This window comes from Coregonus clupeaformis, chromosome 8 (assembly GCF_020615455.1).
Source record: "Coregonus clupeaformis isolate EN_2021a chromosome 8, ASM2061545v1, whole genome shotgun sequence".
NCBI classification, from domain to species: domain Eukaryota; kingdom Metazoa; phylum Chordata; class Actinopteri; order Salmoniformes; family Salmonidae; genus Coregonus; species Coregonus clupeaformis.
Window position 1 is genome coordinate 49,566,397 of NC_059199.1, and position 19,933 is coordinate 49,586,329.

At 43.4% G+C, this 19,933-nt stretch overlaps 1 protein-coding gene across 3 annotated transcripts; it reads right to left on the minus strand.

The window, feature by feature from the left end:
- Positions 1-5,267: 5,267 nt before the first annotated feature.
- On the minus strand, positions 5,268-19,235 carry LOC121571884 (terminal nucleotidyltransferase 4A). Of its 3 annotated transcripts, none has more exons than XM_041883664.2 (13): positions 18,208-19,235; positions 16,696-16,819; positions 16,529-16,575; positions 16,301-16,421; positions 15,754-15,861; positions 12,449-12,577; positions 10,933-11,146; positions 10,656-10,782; positions 10,358-10,461; positions 10,049-10,212; positions 9,793-9,924; positions 9,018-9,071; positions 5,268-8,595 (listed from the first exon to the last, which is right to left on the minus strand). In XM_041883664.2, exons 1-13 carry the CDS (start codon positions 19,014-19,016, stop codon positions 8,428-8,430), a joined length of 2,301 nt encoding a protein of 766 aa, XP_041739598.1. In that variant the 5' UTR covers positions 19,017-19,235; the 3' UTR covers positions 5,268-8,427. The 3 variants fall into 3 exon arrangements, with proteins under 3 accessions (XP_041739598.1, XP_045077975.1, XP_045077976.1); XM_045222040.1 differs by having other exon boundaries at positions 8,892-9,071; XM_045222041.1 differs by having other exon boundaries at positions 8,892-9,071; positions 18,933-19,009.
- Positions 19,236-19,933: the final 698 nt, after the last annotated feature.

Consider the following 19,933-nt stretch of genomic DNA (forward strand, 5'->3'; position numbering starts at 1 on the left):
ATCTCTGGAGAGACCTGAAAATAGCTGTGCAGTGACGTTCCCCATCCAACCTGACAGAGCTTGAAATGATCTACAGAGAAGAATGGGAGAAACTCCCCAAATACAGGTGTGCCAAGCTTGAAGCGTCATACCCAAGTAGACTCGAGGCTGTAATCACTGCCAAAGGTGCTTCAACAAAGTACTGAGTAAAGGGTCTGAAAACATTTACATTTTACATTATAGTCATTTAGCAGACGGTCGTATCCAGAGCGACTTACAGTTAGTGAGTGCATACATTTTTCATACATTGAATACTTACGCAAATGTAATATTTCAGTTTTGCAAGAATTTATAAACACCTGTTTTTGCTTTGTTATTCTGGGGTATTGTGTGTAGATTGATGAATGGGGGGGAATTTTTTAAAATAAATTTTAGAATAAGGCTGTAATGTTACAAAATGTGGAAAAAGTCAAGGGGTCTGAATACTTTCCGAATGCACTGTATACATGTACTTGCTGAATAAAAGTGATTCTGAATTCTGTTTCTGCTGTGTGTCTCTTCCCATTGGTGTACACTCACCTGGAATCAAACTATCCTGTGGACAGTGTGGTAAATTAATGGGTTGGGAATCAATTATACTGTGGTGGGCTGACAGGTAGAGATACCAAGAGAGAGACCGAGAGATTTCATACATCCCCATTATGCTGGAGGAGGTATTTAAACCTTAGATGTTGATCTATCCTCATGTCCTCTGTGTCGCCTTAGGCAGTGTGTGTGTTGTACGAACATCCCTTTCTGTCTACGTTTGCTAGTTACATTAGTTACACACACTCCAACCATCAAGCATCAACATGTCCATGCTGGAGAGTGCTGTGACAAAATTAGCACCCCCGTAACAACAAGTATTCTATTCAGGAAGTTAGGCCAGTGTTTTTCACAGCGCTCTCATTCTATCACTACAGCAGCAGTGTGTACAAGAGGGGAGCAGGTGTTTTTCAGGCAGAGCGATACAAGTAAAGAGAATAGCCAATTAGAGTTAAGCTTCACATGCCATTTCTGTCCTCCCAACATGGTAAAATATTAATGTGCTTACCAACTGTCACATAGCTGCTCCCAAAGTAGGTGGCATACTTAATACTGTTTATTTAATTTCTTCTGAACATATTAAATTTTAGCATGAGGCCTTATTTGTATTATCTCTCTTCCTTCTTTTCTCTCTCTCTTCTTCCCCCAAACGCTCTCTTTCAAAAGAAGGAATTAAGTAATGAACTATTACATTGCAAATATAAACGCGCCTCTGTTTCCCATTCGCTCTCTCGCCCCTTCTCTCTCTCTTTCCCTGGTTTAATTGTGAATCCAGTGAAGTGCTGGACAGGCTGGTGCCCTTCTCTGACAGATCTACTCACCAAACCTGTCACACACAGACGCACACAGAGAGAGTGAGAGAGAGAGAGAGAGAGAGAGAGAGAGAGAGAGAGAGAGAGAGAGAGAGAGAGAGAGAGAGAGAGAGAGAGAGAGAGAGAGAGAGAGAGAGAGAGAGAGAGAGAGAGAGAGAGCGAGAGAGAGATGCATCCGTGTATGTGAGAGAGGGGTAGAGAGTGAAAATCCACCCACTCTGAATTTTCATCCAACTCATATTGGAGTTTTAATTATAGAGTAGTGAGGGGGTTCCCATCTATGAATCTGGAAATGGATCCTATCCTGCATAAAACCCTGTCATAGCCTGCATTCCAAATGGCAAATACACTACTGGTCAAAAGCAGTGCACTATGTAGGGAATAGGGTGCCATTTGGGATGGAGCCACTGTCTACAGGGGAGACCCACTGCACAAAACCCACTGTCTACAGGGGAGACCCACTGCACCAAATCCACTGTCTACAGGGGAGACCCACTGCACCAAACCCACTGTCTACAGGGGAGACCCACTGCACCAAACCCACTGTCTACAGGGGAGACACACTGCACCAAACCCACTGTCTACAGGGGAGACCCACTGCACCAAACCCACTGTCTACAGGGGAGACCCACTGCACCAAACCCACTGTCTACAGGGGAGACCCACTGCACCAAACCCACTGTCTACAGGGGAGACCCACTGCACCAAACCCACTGTCTACAGGGGAGACCCACTGCACCAAACCCACTGTCTACAAGGGAGACCCACTGCACCAAACCCACTGTCCTAGATCTACATTCACTGTCAAGACTATACAATACATAAAATCTGTGTGTGTGTGCGTGCGTGTCTGTGTGTGTGTCTAACGACAGGCTAGAGATGAATGTTGCAGTGTTAATCAGGGATCGCTAAGACAATAGACTAATCAGGCTTTTAAAAGTCCTTAAGAGTCTATTGATGCATCAATCTAAGTAACATAATAAAAAAATCCCCATCAAAATCCGTCAGTTTAAGCTAGAGATCAGGTTTTTGGCATGGGCTGCGTCTCAATCCACCGCATCCGCCTATGTCGGCCTTCTGCATCTGCAGTGGAAGGTGGCTGTGCTACAGCGGTGTTTGTCAGACCATGACACATCCCAAAAATCGGTCTTCTCACGGAAATGTATGCAATGTTTATGATCAGTCTATGGAAATGGGAGACACTCACCAACACGATGGTGTTCTCCGTTTTGCTCTACCACCCCCACAAGTGTCACGTGACTCCTCTGAAGGTAACTCATACAAACAAATGAAGTACGGAGGTAGTTTTGTGGCAACAAAAATAAGGGGTTAAACATGTGTCCAAAAAAACTAAAATATTCCCTGAGCTTTATTACATCTCCTTGATATAGGACAGACACTTCAAAACCTAATTCCTTATGATTATTTTTTGACTGTCTTTTTTGCTATTGATACATTTGTAAAAAAAATATATATATTTTGGGTCTACCTAAAGGTGTCCTAAAATACAGGATGCTAATATAGGACTATTAAAGGCCCAGTTCACTACTTTTGTGAAAAATATTTTTTTATGAATATATATTTTCTTATTCTGTTTTTTCAGGGGGTGATGCAGCACCCTCAGCACCCTTACTTCCTGCGGCTATGGTTGCTGGGCTCCCAGATACACACAGATACAGCACTTCATTAATTTGTTCATTTGTTCGTTGTTCATTCGTTCTTACTCACTGAACCTGTGAAACATAAGGTTTTCACGTGTGAGCACCACTGCTGCCGATCTTTTGGGATGTTTTTTTTTTGGGGGGGCACAGTCCATCTCCTACTCCATATCCCTTCGCCAGGTTTCTTTGGGCAGCTGGCCACGCTTCCTTATCCCATCTGCTGTCGAATCTGTCTTTGGGAGTGCAGAAGTATAAGATCAACTTTATTGTCTTGGACACACAGTTGCACATTTCTGGTAACTTTCTCAAAATCCCCATTATTTCCAGAAATCCTGGTTAGAAGATTCATGGAATCAATAAGGGAATAAGCAGGAAATCTGGAATCCTCCAACCAGGATTTCTGGAAAACCTCAGAATTTGGGGGAAATTGCTGGAATTTTGTTACCCTTGTGCTGCTGTATAGAAACAGCAACAACATCTGACCCACTATTGACTTGGAACCAACCCTTTACTCAGACATGGAGCTGTGCCACCCGACAGCAGGGCACACAGACAGACAGATATGTGAACAGCAGGCAGGCTGGCACAGGACTGTCATGCCACCCAATATTTATCCCTGTCTTGGATGGGTGATAAAACGTAGCTTTCCCAAGGACCTATTCACTGTGTGTATTTGGCATGGATAGGTGACAGATACTGTGTTCGTATTTGTGATGGAAATATGACAACACTTGTGTTTGTTGGGGAGAGGACAAACATGACAGATTGTGTGTCTATTTCCCTATTATTATGTATTTCTCTCTTTCTCTCTCCATCCCCCTCTCTATGAAGTTATTACCTAGAGGTGCTCAGTTTTACCTGAGAGCCTTTGATTCTCTTCTCCCTTTCATGTCATCCCCCACTCTGAACACTAATCCAGATGAAAAACCCTTATAGGCCGTCTACTTTACAACACAGAGGCATCTCATTCTCCAACTCCCTCGGACTCCCTCTCAGCCGCTCTACTTCCTTCAGTCTCTTATTCAAAATGATTCACAGCTGTAACGGCTGCCAAAGGTGCTTCCACCAGGTATTAACTCTGGGGTGGGAAGACATACGCAACCAAGACATCTGTTTAATTTATTTGGAAGATTTCTATAATTTTTATTTAACTTTGAAAATGTAGTGTAGGTTGTGTAGATCAGCAGAAGAAAAATATGATGTATTCCCTTTTGAGATTTAATTTGAACTAAAGGGAGCAAAATGTGAAGACTGGGGTATGTAGACTTTCACTAGCGACTATCTTCTTGGCCTGTTGGTGTCGTCTTCCAGTTTGTTGAGGTACGGGTTCTCCTGAGTCAGTAGAACCCTCAAACTCAACTCTGGACCTCGAAGCCAGTTCCACTGCATTTTTGAATTGTTCCGCTCTAATCAGGGACTGATTTAACCAGGTGCTTGCAATTCATTATCAGGTAGAACAGACAACCAGCAGGCTCCGGACCTCATAGGGTAAGAGTTAAATACCCCTGCAGTAGAACCTTGATGCCCTCAACACTCACCATGATCAGCCTGGAGCAGATGTAGGGGAACAGAGTATAGATACCCTGGAGGAGAGGGGGATGAGTGACTAGAGGATAAGGAGGATAGTACAGGAGGGAGGAGACAATGAGGAGATAGTGTGGAGGAGAGAGGGATCTCATCCTTCTACTCACATTTCTGGCTTTGGTCTAGGAGGCAACCAGAATGGACTAAAATCTGCCACAGATAGGATTATGTGTACTGTCCTACTAGTCTAACACACATCAGATAGTCAAAATCCAAGAGAGTTTAGGGAGAGCTATCTGGAATGAGAATTTGCTGTACTGGATGTGTAGTCTAGCAACAGGGTGATCCTGGCTCAATACTCTTGAGGAATAGTTTGGCAGAACATCTACAGTACATCTGCCATGTTGCTAACTGGATCCAAGGCTATGGGTGAGCAGCTACTGTGCCACCTAGTGTAGATGAGCAGAAGTACATTTGAACTAACTTTATAATCACCTTTTCCTTTCCACGTCTTGTAGAAGGGACTCCTGACAAAACAGCTCAAATTGGACTCTTTACATTGAGTTGTACGTACAGTATCAGCATAAAAATTTCCAACCACTATGTGTTTACAGTTTGTGTGCATGTGTTGTATCCACCGATTAATTTTACAAGATGCAACCAAATTAGGCACATACAAAAACAAGATCACTATGATAACAACTGCCAGTTTTAAGATTTTTATTAAAAAATAAAATAGAAAAAAATATACCGGTACATAAAAATGTTCAAATCAAAAGCCAGGCTGTCACTCCATGACCACTGCTAGTTTGGCGGCCATTTTAGGAGTTCCTGCTCAGATTAGTTGGCCAGGACAGAGGAGCCGCCACCTTTCACAAAATGGCGTCCGTTAAGTTTAAAATCCCTCATTGTGATGCAAGTGTTTCTTGTTCTCAATAGTCTAAAGAGGCTTCCTCTCCACATCTCTCTGATCTGCACTGATCTAAATAGATGAAAACAAAATGATGGATCTACCAAGGGATTGGCTTTCACCTGTTCCAATTTCTTTCAGATCAAATAAAGGAAAGGAGATGAGGAGAGGAAGCTTGTGTAGAACATTGGGATTCAAGTTAAATCCAAAGACGTCACACTGCATTTCAGTCTTAATAGAATCTGTAAAAATTGTGGACAACTTTGACAGGTTCGACAAATCTCCAACCAGAGATAGTGTTTTAGCGCTCTTCTCTGACAGATGCTGGTTCTATTCACTAAAAGCAGACACAGGTTAAGTCCCAAATGGCACACTATTTCCTATATAGCCCCACTACCCTCCACAAGAAACCAAAGATCTAATCAAAAGTAGTGCACTACATTTAGAATAGGGTGCCATTTGAGACCGACAACCCTGTAATAAAGGCGGTATATTAGCCAGGTCGATTGGTGGGTAAAAGTTGCTATACTAACATTACAGAGTGACATTGGCTCCTAACACAATCTCAGTGAGGGTAGAGGACTGTAGTGCACTAGGGAGGGTATGAAGTCGTCCACTACAGAGTGCAAGTCGCTCCCCACGTGCACTTTTATACTAGCCGTAGGTGTTAGGTTAAAATAGTGGTGGGACGTCAAGAGGTCGTCTCAAATGATACCCTAACCCCTATATTAGGGCACTACTTTAGACCAGCACTAAGGTTAAATAGCATGCACTATATGAGAGAGAATAGGGTGTCATTTGAAACAACCAGTCTTGCTATTCCCTCGCTCCCAGACAAGACAGATACCCGACCACTGGCACACACACATCCCCTTCCATAGACTTTCTGACAGATAGAAATACAAAACTAGAGACTTTGAAAACATCAGGACTTGCATACAAATGCAGAGTTTTGTGGTTCACTTGTAACTGGGCTGAGGCTAGCGACCATCTAGCCTAGCCCACCGATCACAAAGGCCTAGTCGTTCAAACTCGAGTTTACAATAACATCACTTCAAGCCAATAAGCAGTGGTTGTCATTGGAAACAGAAATAATGGGGCACACAGAAATAACCCACTTGCATAGTAATAACGCTGTATGTTTAGCTACCGTTCGGAGCCTCAGTCACACACAGTCTCTGTGTGTGTGTGTGTATGCGGCTGTATGCCTGCAGAGACGACACACACACACACACACACACACACTGAAGTAAACACAAAGAAAAGGCATTGCAAACTAGCGGAAGTACCTACACAAGATTCCAGAATGGAATCAAAATTATTCCCTTTCCACTGTTCCGGAAGGCCCCAGAACATTCTCCCTCCCTCTCCCCCCGCTACGTGGCAAGACCCTTTAGAGCACCTAGTATTTTAGGGTGCATCTGAAATGGTACCCTATCCCCTATGTAGTGCACTACTTTAAACCAGAGCCCACTGGCCCAATCAAAAGTAGTGCACGATGTCAGCGATAGGGTTCCATTTCGCACCTCTCACTGATCTTCAAGTTCAGGTCAGTTTGTCTGTCCCTTCATCTAACGCCACCTCCCATACGCACTAGACCATGCACATCTTTAGAAAATGACAGACATACATCCAACAGAAACACACTTGGGGCATACAATACGTACTTGGGCTTGTGCCAAACTCCTGCAATGGGGAAGTTTTCAGTCCTAGTCTAAGCGAGGACTGAGTAGCGAAAATGGCACAAACGTTGGGTGAATGTAAGTCATCCTATGACTGATACAAGTACACACACACACACACACACACCAAATAAAGAGAAAGGTTTTTAAAAACAACAGCTAGGGTATTGGGCGTGAGAGAGCTCAGTCAGTCTGCTGCGTCTATAGCAAGAGCTCCATCTAGTGAGACAATGTGAGACTGCAGACTTTTTAACCTGTCAAACTATAAGAAGATTCATCTCAATAGTCTGGTCACTTAGATACTTCTGATTCTCCCCTTTGACTCACATTATAAAACACCCAATTGGGGGGGGGGGGGGTAGATTATACCTCGACACTCCAACAAGACTCGCACAGCTCACCAACTGAATATACGCTTGTCCTCTCGTCACACACTCCAAAGCAGAGGCCACCTGGGGAAAGGTTCTATAAACTCAGCCCCCCAAAAATACAAAAATAAAACAAATCTTTAAAAAAAACACCAAACGCCTTTACATACATACACGCATAATAAAATTAAATAAACATTTACTTTTAAAAAACTAAACAGAACGCGTTATTGCACAAATGAGAAACCGTCCGTTCCTTGTGTGAACACTAAAAAAGACGCAGTTTGGCTGCAGGGTTCAAGGACAAAGGTTGTCGCCTTGACAACGCAACCCAGTCAAAAACCAAACAAGAATAAACACTTTCCCATAAGAGACTGGGCTTTCGCTACTCCCACCTGGCAAAGATGTCACTATAATCAGTCTCACCAAACCTAAGTGAAAAATGGCAAAGCGCAAAAATAATTATATTCAAAATGAACAATAAGACACATTAACGGAAAGATAGAAAACAAACAGGAAGTGAAGGACTGGAGAGCTAGCGGAAAAGTTCTGGGGTCAGAGTGCATGTTGGGCTGGGCTGCATTTCGTTCGCCAGCCGCACCACTCATTCCTGTATCATTGGCTGTTGGTTCATTGCGCAGTGAAAAACATGCAGAGATTAAGAGAGGAAGAGCGATGGAGGAAGGGAGAGAAAGGGAGCGTTTTCACAGAGCTAAGCTTTTTTTCCCTGTCCACAGCCCAAGTTCAGCAGCCCAAAGTGTTGAATGAATCCCAATGCTGGTCTTGGAGTCTGTCTGCCTGTCCTTCTTTAAGTTGAACAGCAGGGGGCATTGTCTCGTCAAGTTGTCCTCCCAATCAGTCAGAATGGAGGAGTGGAGAGAGGGATAGAGGAGGAAGTTTAGTCTTTTATCTGCTCAGGCTGACTGGTAGGCTGTCCCTCTTCCGACGCCGCCAGGTGTTACGGTACTGCGTATGAGAGTGTGTGAGAGGGTGTGCGTGTGCACGGTTGGCCAGGGCGGGACTGTGGACCACGGATGGATTGTGGAAGCCTTTCATCTGAAACTTGGGACCGTTCTGGAGAGAGAGAAAGAAGGGTTGACATGTTAGAAACCTGAGTGCTCTACGAAAGGAATGCTATATTCAGTTCAATCTGGCAGATATACAATACAACAATGAAATTGTGAAATCAAGAGGGACAGATTGAGAATGGAGAGGAAGTGAAGGAGAGGAGAGAAACAGGAAAGCAAGAGGAGTTAGAAAGCAGAAAGGAGAAAGTGAGAGGTGAGGAGAGTCTTGCAGAGGAAAGAAAGACAGGAGAGAGAGGTTCTCCATGTATAGTGTGTGCAGCCGTGATTGCGGCCGGCGCCTACCTGGTGTGTGTGGCTTGCAGGGTGGGGGCTGGACAGAGGCTGGGGGTTGGAGGGGGCATGGGGGTTATGGTGGGTAGGGGGGGGCATGGGGAAAAAGGGGGGGAGGTGGTGCCCGTCTATACCCACCTGTCTGCCAGGTAAAGAGTGCATCGTCAGGCCACCGGGCAAAGACATACACGCCTGGAGAGAGGGGCGAGGGGAGGGAGATAGACATTTTCAGTTCTCACACATCCAATCACAAACAGTGTAACCTCACCATTTCACAATCCCTGTTAGTGGGATGTGAGTACTAAAACAGAGGGCCTGGATAGACTATTTTATAGAAAACATAAATACTTTCTCTCTAGCGACAAATCTTAATGATAAGACGGAGCTCAATTCAGGATTTTAAAAAATACATTTAAAGGTAGACTTGGAGTTATGACGTTGGCATGAGCAGCACCGCAGATAAGATGAGCACGATGCAAGACTTTACTCTCACACTTAAGCTGTGTTTACACATGCAGCCCAATTCTGATCTTTTTTCACTAATTGGTATTTTGACCAATCCAACCAGCTCTGAAAAAGATATGATGTGAAAACACCGGATGTGATTGATCAAAAGACCAATTAGTGGAAAAAAGATCAGAATTGGGCTGCCTGTGTAAACACAGTCATGGTATCTGTGGATATGCACGGATGCGCTTCACCCTGGTACAACGTGGTAGCTACGGGACCAAAACAGCGGAGAAGTTTAGCCTCGCGCTTCAACGCTCTTAGTTGTGGAAATAAGCCCGATATTGTGTACACTTCGTGCATTGCGGAGTCTACCTTTAATCTCCCACTCCCAGAAAATCTTGATCAGGTTAAATTCTCCCATCTCTGAAAACACACAAAGGTCAGCAGGTGCAAGGTTCTGTACCTGTGAGCCAGGGGTCATGATGAGGTGGTGCTGGTTGATGCCAGGCTTGCCCAGTGCCAGGCCCAGGGGTAGAGTCATACCCAAAGCCTGAAGGGGGTAGAGAGGCAGCGCCGGGGACGTCGAATCAGAGTCCTAGAACAAACAGCAAAGTGGAGGGGTTAATACATGGCCAGCTGTCAATCAATTAATACAATTGCATTTATAGAATTCATCATAAAGACTGCAGTGTGTGTGTGTGTGTGTGCCCTGCCCTTACATTGTCTGACCCGGACAGCGAGGAGACAGAGGAGGCTGAGGAGTGTTGGTGAGGACTGGACAGGGACATGGGAGAGTCTGCACTGTGAGGGGAGACAGAGTCCCTCTGTTCCTCCACCCCTACACCCAACACACACCCTGCTGGGTCCTGATCCAGGAGGGAACCTACAGAAAAACATGGGTTATTATACACAGAGCAACACACACTTACCAAACTGCCATATAAGACAAAGACTACCCTTCACACACACAGTACCTGCCATACAAGACAGTCAAGATTTAACGCAGATGTTACACACACTGCTCTTACCCCGGCTCTCCATGCGGGCGAGGTGCCTGCCCCCCCACTTCGTCATGATCCACTCCCTGTAGTCAATCACTTCCTGTGTCACCTTGATTATCCTCCCCAAAGTGCTGCAGGGATAGTGAGAAACATGAGGGGGACGGTTTAACTGTTGCACAGCAGTGGATCAGTTACACTTCCCAACACAACCACCATATTAATTTGACAATCTTTACTTTGATAACTGTTGAACCTATTCATGTACAAATATTTCTAGGCCGGATGGATCCAGAAGACATTCTGAAAGAGGGAGGGGGGAACCAACCTGTCAATGTCCTTGTTGGGGTAGCAGCGTGCTAGCGGTGACATGGCGTGACCGAGGACGATGTAAGCGTAGTCAAAAACCTGCTGGACTTGTATGGCTCCATACGAACTCCTGCCAACGTCGTTACCTGGAACACACAGACGCGGGTAAAAAAACCTGAATCGGCCCATACAAACTACAGCCAACACCATTACTAATGGAAAACCACAGACACTCAGTCAGTCGCTCAAACACTCAGTCCAGCACACATGCACTCACTCACTCACACAACCCCCACCTGGCATCAGTGGGTCCTCTATACAGAGCATGGAGGGTCTACAGCCATTGGTCATAACCTTCATCATGTCCTCCTTGGCCATGTAGGCCCCGCCATTCTTGACACGGATGCCCGTCTTCAGGTAGTTAAAATGGCGTCCATAAAGCTCAAAGAACTCAATCAGCAGAATGCCAAGGTTGATGTTGGGATTACTGGCGTCAATCCTTGGGTGGAGCTGGATGGAGAGAGACGGAGGGAGGGAAGGAAGGAGGGAGAGAACAGGCATAGGTGTTAGGACAGCACTAAGTGCCGTAATTGTACACTGTCATACTAGGGTTAGGCGATACGGACAAAATATCATATCATAATTTTTTTTTAAATGATGGTATTTTATGTTTTTGAATAATACAAAGTTGTAAATTTGCTTTATGACTAGTGCGTGACCCTAGGGTGGCAACACACATTCTAAGTGAATTCAAATTAGTCTTTCTCCATTCTGATTGTTTTACACTGTTCAATTCAACCAAAAATTATTTATTTTCAGCATTTTCATCAATTTCTGAACTCATTTTAGATAATTTCCACACTGCCACATATGGCTGCACGATATGGGCAAACAATCTAGGTCTTTGCGATTTGAATAGCGATTTAGAGCAAAAAACTTGGGTGAACTGTTGGAATCATCAAAATAGAATGATTATTTTAATTCTATAGTTAGAATATAATAGTAATAGAATGATTATTCTAATTCTATAGGTAGAAATAATAGTAGGCATTTTAAATATGAGTGTTGTTTGACATGACAACGAATGAAAATGCCAAGGAGGAGTTATTGTGACAGGGTAGGAACCAAAGTGTTGATAAGTGTTTCCTTGGGCACCCTATAATGTTTGGCTACATTGAATGTTTCCTCTTAACTACTTAATGTAGCTAACATATTCATGCTTAGTGTATTCCTCTTTGATTTAGAAGATACTGTTGCACAAACAACATGCTGATTTAGGTCTACACCATCACTGGTATTATCAGACTGTATAGCTAATTATGTTTGCTCTGACTCAGTACATTTATTAGCTAGCTAGCGATTAGCAGCTAACAAGATTTAGGCCCAACTTGCTACGAAAAGACAAACTTACTGTTTGCAGATGTAAGAAACACAAACTAATAGTGTAATTATAAATCGCTAGTGGATTTATATTAAGAAGAAATGTGAAAACAGCATCGTTGACGTCAACATTGTTGCATGAGCTGCATTGACCATGCAGACTGAACGCAAGTGTCTCGTGGTCGAGGAACAACAAATGCGCTCCTTGAGCGACAGGGGGCGGGGCTAGGTCTGTGTGGAAAGTGGCATGAGAGAGAGAGCGTTGACTCAAGTAGTGAAGTATCACATTTAACAAACCATACATTCAAATATCGTTATAGAAGGTAAAGTAAAAACCCAAACCGGTCCGTGCATCAATACCAGTATATTGTCAAATACGGTATACCGCCCAGCCCTATGTCATACTAGATTATGCAAAGCGTGCGTGTGTACCTGGAGGAAGCTGATGACCATCAGGATGAGGCTGTAAGAGCTGATTCCTCCGGTGAACACCTCGTTGAGATCTCTCTGGAGCAGAAACTGCTTCAGCACAAAGATCAGGTAAGGCAGCACGGGATACCTCTGTAGGGTGAGAGGGAAAGAAAGGAGAGGGAGATAAAAAAACAATAAGGAAATAATCAAATTCCTGCTTAATTTACACAGTCATTGAGGAACAGATAACAGATTTTTTTTTATGGGATTATTTTAAATTAGACGAGGGAAAAGTCTCCATTTAATGAAAATATGTAATTTAGTATGGGGATCACAACTTGAAATAAAATTAGTCTTCTCATTTTCACAGGTTGTCATGTTATATCATATGCTGATTTTGGGGCTACAGTTGTAAAAGGTCAGTGGGACAATGACTCATTCCAAAGTTATGCTTCTGGTGCCAGAAGCATGTTCTGCTATGTCATTGAATTCAGTTATGTCACAGAGGCATTCCTTTACTGACAGTATATTATACGCCCATCACCAGATCTCCCCCTAACCCCTACTGCAGATCTAATAGGATTGGCTAGACAAGTAAAAGCACAGTTCATTTGAGAAGGAAAACCCTGGCCTGAAATCCCACTCGTCTCTCAGAGCAGCGCTCACGCACCGCTCCACGTCCTTTCCAACCGCTCCGCGCTCACAGGAAAAAACTGCCACTCCAAATTCACTCCATTCACATCACAATTTAACCAACACCCATCTATTTCTGTGAATACCTGGACCTACCATTTGGTTTTGACATATTGAAACCAAACCATTTGATTTGAATGAAAAGGTGACCAAGAAGCGCTCATCATTTCAAATAGGCTGCATGTCATATTAAACACCATATAAACTATCTAAATAGGTCAGGAGCCAGACAGGTAGCTTTATATTATTTCAAGGCTATAGCCTACAAATAAATACATTGAAGCATTTGCAAGTGCGACACTAGGCTGGCAGTGACATTAAGTGCTCAGCATTTAAACATTTCATTGTATTACATCATCATAGTCTATAAATTGCCCATATAGGCTGTAACTTAGAATTAAATACAAATTAAAAGAAAAATGCCTTATTAGGCTCACTGCCTTTGAATTAATTTCTAGAAACACCAGTTTGGCCAGAGTGTGGCTTCAGGCTCATGCGACGGTGCCTGAAGAGCAGGCCAGCAGCCGAGAATATCCTCTCTGTGCTTGCAGAGCCATTGGGGATGCTTAACCCCTTTTGGCCACTCTTGCCAGGAGGCTGGGCTGGGATGCAGAGTTCTTTTTTCTATAGGTAGGCCTAAACCTCAATAAGACGGAGCTGCTCTTGCTCCCGGGGAAGGCCTGCTCGCTCAAAGACCTCCCCATCACTGTTGACAACTCCAGTGTCACCCTCCCAGAGTGCAAAGAACCTTGGCGTGACCCTGGACAACACCCTGTCCTTCTCTGCAAAAATCTAAGCAGTGACTCGCTTCTGCAGGTTCATGCTCTACAACATCCGTAGAGTACAAACCTACATCACACAGGAAGCGGTGCAGGTCCTACTCCAGGTACTTGTCCTCTCGTGTCTGGACTACTGCAACTCTCTGTTGACTGCAACTTATCCAGAACGCTGCAGCCTGCCTGGTTTTCAACCTTCCCAAGTTCTCACGTCACCCTGCTCCTCCGCACACTCCACTGGGTTCCAGTCGAAGCTCACATCCACTACAAGACCATGGTGCTTACCTACGGAACGGCAAGAGGAACTGCCCCTCCCTACCTTCAGGATATATTTGAACCCTACATCCCAACCCGAGCACGCCGTTCTGCCACCTCAGGTCGCTTGCAGAAAAATGTACTTTCTTTGACTGGGATATGTGGTTGTCCCACCTAGCTACAGTATCTTAAGATGAATGCACTAACTAAGTCACTCTGGATAAGAGCGTCTGCTAATTGACTAAAATGTACATGTTTTTAGGCTAAATAACCCTATCAAAACTGAAAGCTCCTTTAAAGAGGTAATATGCCAGGCCTATTAGCCCAAAATCATTTATTGTATAGATAATAGAACAAAACTGAACTAACTTTTAAGAGATCAAATTTTTTGTTTATAAATACTTTGCTACAATGACACACCTCGTTCCTTTCTGTTAGCATGTGCACATAGCAAGTACACCATCATGCTTTCGGGATATGTGTATTTTCAGGTTCCACAATTCTTTAGTTGTGGATACTACATCACACTCCCTATTGCTCTTGGTCCTCCTCTTTGTAAGTCACTGTGATTTTGCACCTGTGTTTTATTAGTTTATTTATGAAAATATGTAGTGAACTCCATGACAGTAGCTAAAGCAAGGGGCTATAGCAGAACATAAGTAGACTACAAATGTATGCTGGGCCGGGCATGCCCTGAGCTCGTGAAGTGAGCACTACTTGGAGCACTACTGGAGTGAAATTGGAGCGGGTGAGAAGGCTGATGCTCCTGCCTTTGGGAAACTCACTCCGTGCTCCAGTCAAATTAGGCACGCTCCGCTACTCGCTCCGCTACTCGCTCCGCTCACATACTCTGCACCACTCTGACCCACTGTGCAATACTCGTTAGTATCATGGAAAGTAGTGCTGAGCGATGAACCGACATGTCGTTTTTTTTTATTATCGGTTCTTAAACTTGTAATTGACCGACGTCAGTTCAATTACTTGAATTCCATTTAGTTAGGTTTTTTTGTGAGCCCAACGTGCCGTTTCTCTAGAGAGAAATCAAATAATTGATGAGAGAGTGGAATGCTGGCCTGAAGGGAGTTGTAGTTTTCATTAAGCAAATATTCAGCCTAGTTGAGCGCAGAAACGTGATAATTAACTACAATGACCATATCGTCACAGCCCCACTGTGCAGGTGTACATTTGTGTATTCTCACCTGATATTAAACATTTTATCTTAAATCCAAAATGCTGGAGTATAGAGCAACATTTTAATACATATGGTGTGGAATGTAATTGTGAAGCGGTTAAGTAGTGCTTCTGTTGCTACAGTGATAGTAAATGCATTTCACAGGGACAGTAGTTCAGTAAGTATTTCATTAGCCTCAAGTTTAACCAAAACAAATTACAATATGGGAGTGTCAGTGGGCAGGAAGTCAATTTCCATTCCTTTCATAGGCCAGTTTTTGTACCCTACAACTGGGAACATTTTTTAAATTGTTGCTCTGATCATTATAGCCATTCAGGTCTCCCATTGGGGGAAAAAATGTATTTTGACCTCAATACGACAACCTGGAAAAATAAAGCAAAAATAAAAACTACAAATGCTAGTGTTCTCACCCTAGTGTAGTCCTTGATAAAGAAAGCAGCTTTGACTCCAGTCTCCACATTGAAGCTGATATCTACTTTGACGTCAGTCTCCTGGTCACTCAGCTTAATGATTGGCACCTTGGAGAGAGAATAGAGAAACATTGTGACTTCATTTCAGAAGTATAAAGTTTATTTCACGTCCATCGCTCTTTCGTTCCCTCTCTCAATTCTAAAGCAGTCACTAATTAGGCCCAATCATTAGTTAGTGCACACTTGTCCTACATTATTAGGCGGCAGGTAGCTTAGTGGTTAAGAGCGTTGTGCCAGTAACCGAAAGGTCGCTGGTTCTAATACACGAGCCGACTAGGTGAAAAATCTGTCGATGTGCCCTTGAGCTAGGCACGTAACCCTAATTGCTCCTGTAAGTCGCTCAGGATAAGAGCGTCTGCTAAATGACTAAAATGTAACAAATTAAAGCAAATAATCTCCTTGTTTATCAGTTCGGACAACATTGGAGTTATTCCGACAGATCGTATGTAAGCATATTATTATTTAATTTTTTAGAGCACCAACTCACTGTAGCTTTGTCCAGCACTTTGATGGAGAAAGGTTCCGCCACGTTGTGTTTCCGGAGTGCCTGTTCCAACTGCTGCAACGGGGGCCGTTCCCACTTACCAAACACCACCAGGTCTATGTCACTATGGCAACAGCGAGAGATGGTGTTAAGTCAACTGGTGGCCAAGCACTTGTGGCAAATTCTGAGAACAAGACTGAGCCAAAACATCACACAAGGCTGCCCTCTTACCTTGTAGGTAGGTAGAGTCCAGTGCTGAAGCTGCCAAATATCTGCACCTGGAGAGAGCGGGGGAATGAAAGAGTTCAAAAAAACCTATACTGTACAAATATTTTTAGACAAATGCCTAAAATGTGTGATGTGCCGGTTCAACGCCCAGCTCTGGTGTGTGTGCTCACGTCGGCAGTAGGCCACAGCTCCTTGATGACCGTCTCGATCCTGTCGACCACCTCCTTCCTCATAGCAGCCTCCTCCGGTCGGGGAGACATGAAGTTGTAGAAGTCCACCACCTCCTCATGGAGACTGGGGGGACGAGGAGAGGGTTAACAACACACACGCAGTTGCTCACCCGAAACTAAACAAGTCAAATAATTGGTCAATTTACATTTTCTGTTTCAGGATTTCATGAATTTAAATGTCATCAGTTCACCTACATGGTAGGTATTTTCAAAGAAAGCAAGACCATCATGGAAGCAGAGATTTTAAAAAAAATATATAAAGCCTACATTGATACAGGCTTTCAAGCAAGCTCAGCATCCCTCAACATTCAATAAAATCACGACATGGTCCTGTAAACGCATGGGATTAGCAACGCCAAGGTTGTGGTTTCAATTCCCATACTGATCACAGACCTATACAAAAATGGTATGCACTGATGTTAACATTTTTCACACCAAAATTATTGAGTGCAGCCATACACTGAAATGTAGCACAACCAGGTATTACAATCGGTACATTAGCCTACATGCTTTCAATGCCACCAGGGTGCCACTAGGGCCAATCATTGTACTGCACAGTTCAATTCAAACGAAACCTATGGATCTTACAACTGTCCATGGAGACCAGAGAGAATCTTAAACAAAGTCACCTGGCAGTTTTTTGTTGCAGCCAATTTTTACATGTATAACGTTAGTCTAATCAACAATATTAGGGAATGTAATAAACTAGAAAGTTAATGAACTATAGCTGAATAACGAGTCAGACGTTAATAATCCCCTGAGTGGCTGTATAAAGATAAATAGCTAATCATGACCCCTTTCATAATTTTGCGATACATGCCGCGTTCACGTCATGTCAGACACTCGGGACCTCAGAGTTAAAATGACCCTAATTACTTGCGTATAGCTTCCTATTGCTTGATTCTGATACTTCCAAGTAGGAAACACGGCTTTCGTCTACGAGTAAACATGTCAGAAAATGTCCGAGTTTCCGACATGACATGAATGCAGCATTAACCCTACATTCCAGAAGTTACCCAACCCTTCAGATCTGTCAAATAGCTTGCTAGCTGTTAGCTAACTATCAGTTAGCAAGCTAACCTTACCAAACTCTTATCTAGATAGCTAGCTATAGCTGCTTAACAAGTCAAATCCGGTTAGTCTGCAGAGCGCAGTCAAATTAGCGATTTAGTTAGCTATGTAGCTAGCTATTTAAGATAACATTCGCATTACTAATCACCCGTGCAGCAAATCAATTTGAAAAAGATAAAACATCAACATGCAACCACCAAAACGACACGATAACGGATTGACTTCAGGCATGACAATTTTTACAATAAATAAGTGTCTAGCTAGTAGGAAAGGAAACCATGATAGGTATCGCGTATAACATTAGCAAGCTACCATTAGCAAGCTAACGTTGGCGTCAAACAATTCCAGTGGGGGCAATGGCCTTATCAAAAATAATCTCACCCATCAACACCGGGGCTGTATTTCCTGGTCTTCCAAGGCGTCCCAGTCCCCGAACTAACATAGTTGCCATAGTTAGAAAGCAGGTAATTCATCCCATAGGTGCTCGCCTTGTTGTCACTTTTCCTTCGGCCTGGATGGTGAGCGTGGTTATTTAGGGGTGCAGGCGGGTGAGTCGGGTGACGCTTCTCACAATTCTGTTGGAAATTGTACTGAGGGTGATCCTGATGGTGCCTTTGATGGTGGTGGTATTGGTTTACATTATTGGGCATGCTTTCACTGAAGTTAAATAACAGATTGACACCTCCAGCGTTTTTATTCATATTTCCCGTTACATTACCACTACTAATCCTTCCCAATGAGCCGTTTGAAGATGTACTGTCCGTTATAGATTCCACTGAAGACAAGGACGAAATAGATCCCGTCTTTTGGGGCATTTTACTGTCTCCCAAATCTGTAGTTACACCGTTAGCGTTGGACGGGGTCAATGAGTTCTGTACGCTGCCGTTCGGTAACGTTACCCCGAAGGAGGAGAATGCAGTGCCGTGGTTAGAAGTAGTGCAGTTTGAAATACCGTGATGGCTGCTGCTCAGACCAGCCGTGGTGTTAGTGCTACACATGCTATTGCCCTTTGCCGCAACATCTTTATAAACGTCCAACGCTGGAGAATTCACATGCAGGTTGTGGTTCTGATTATTACGAAGATGCTGGCCGGAGTTTGCTCGTACCTGAGAAGTCTCCCACACTTGCATCCAAAATGCGTTCGCAGGTCCTTTCTGCTCGGGCTGAATCCAAGCCACCCTCGGATCCATTCAATTTATTTTTTCTGAACCCACTTCAAGCAAGTTAATGTGCCCGTTAAAAATACGACTGCCCGGACAAAATAAATGAGCTAGTAAACCGGGTTACAAAGACAGAGAGAAGTGCTAACGCCAAACCGAATGAGGACCATTGAGAGAGTAGTCCAGGTCCTTTTCAAACCGCTAACTGAAAACGGCTAGCAGAAGCCTACGGTGATTCAATATGGCGTATTCTCTTCAAACCAAAGCGCCGTGCGCATTTCTGTAGGATTTTAAACTGTCGGCTTGAACACACCCCCATCCAGCACCCATTCCTCCCTACACCTCGCTCTCAGCTGCCACAATATTGAACTAATTACAAACCAACCAATGCTGTTCAAAGTAAATATTTGAATAATATTTGATCATGTTTATACAGCAAAATATGTATTATGAATAAAACAATAACAGCACACGTTATCATAACAGGAGACAGATAAGCTAAAGTTTATTTGAAGAAAATAATCAGAAATAGTCAACATGATTAGAAATATTTGAAAATCCCTGGCAATTTTTTGTTGATCCTTTGTTCATGTTAGATTGTGACAATTGAAAAAAAGAAATACACAGTGATTACAATAAGAAACAAGTCTCATTTGGAACATCCCCTTGACCATCAGAAGATATTCTTTATGTCAAAATGACTTCCTTAAATCAAATCATATTTTATTTGTCAAATGCTTCGTAAACAACAGGTGTAGACTAACAGTGAAATGCAAAGAGAAAGAAAATAGAGAAATAATAGAAAAGTAATACAGCATAAGAAAAAAAGTAATAATAAGTACACAATGAGTAACTTGGCTATATACCTGGCGTACCAGTAACTAGCTTGTGTGCTGGTCCCCTGTAGAGCTTGGCGCTTGCAACACAAAGGTAATGGGTTCAAATCC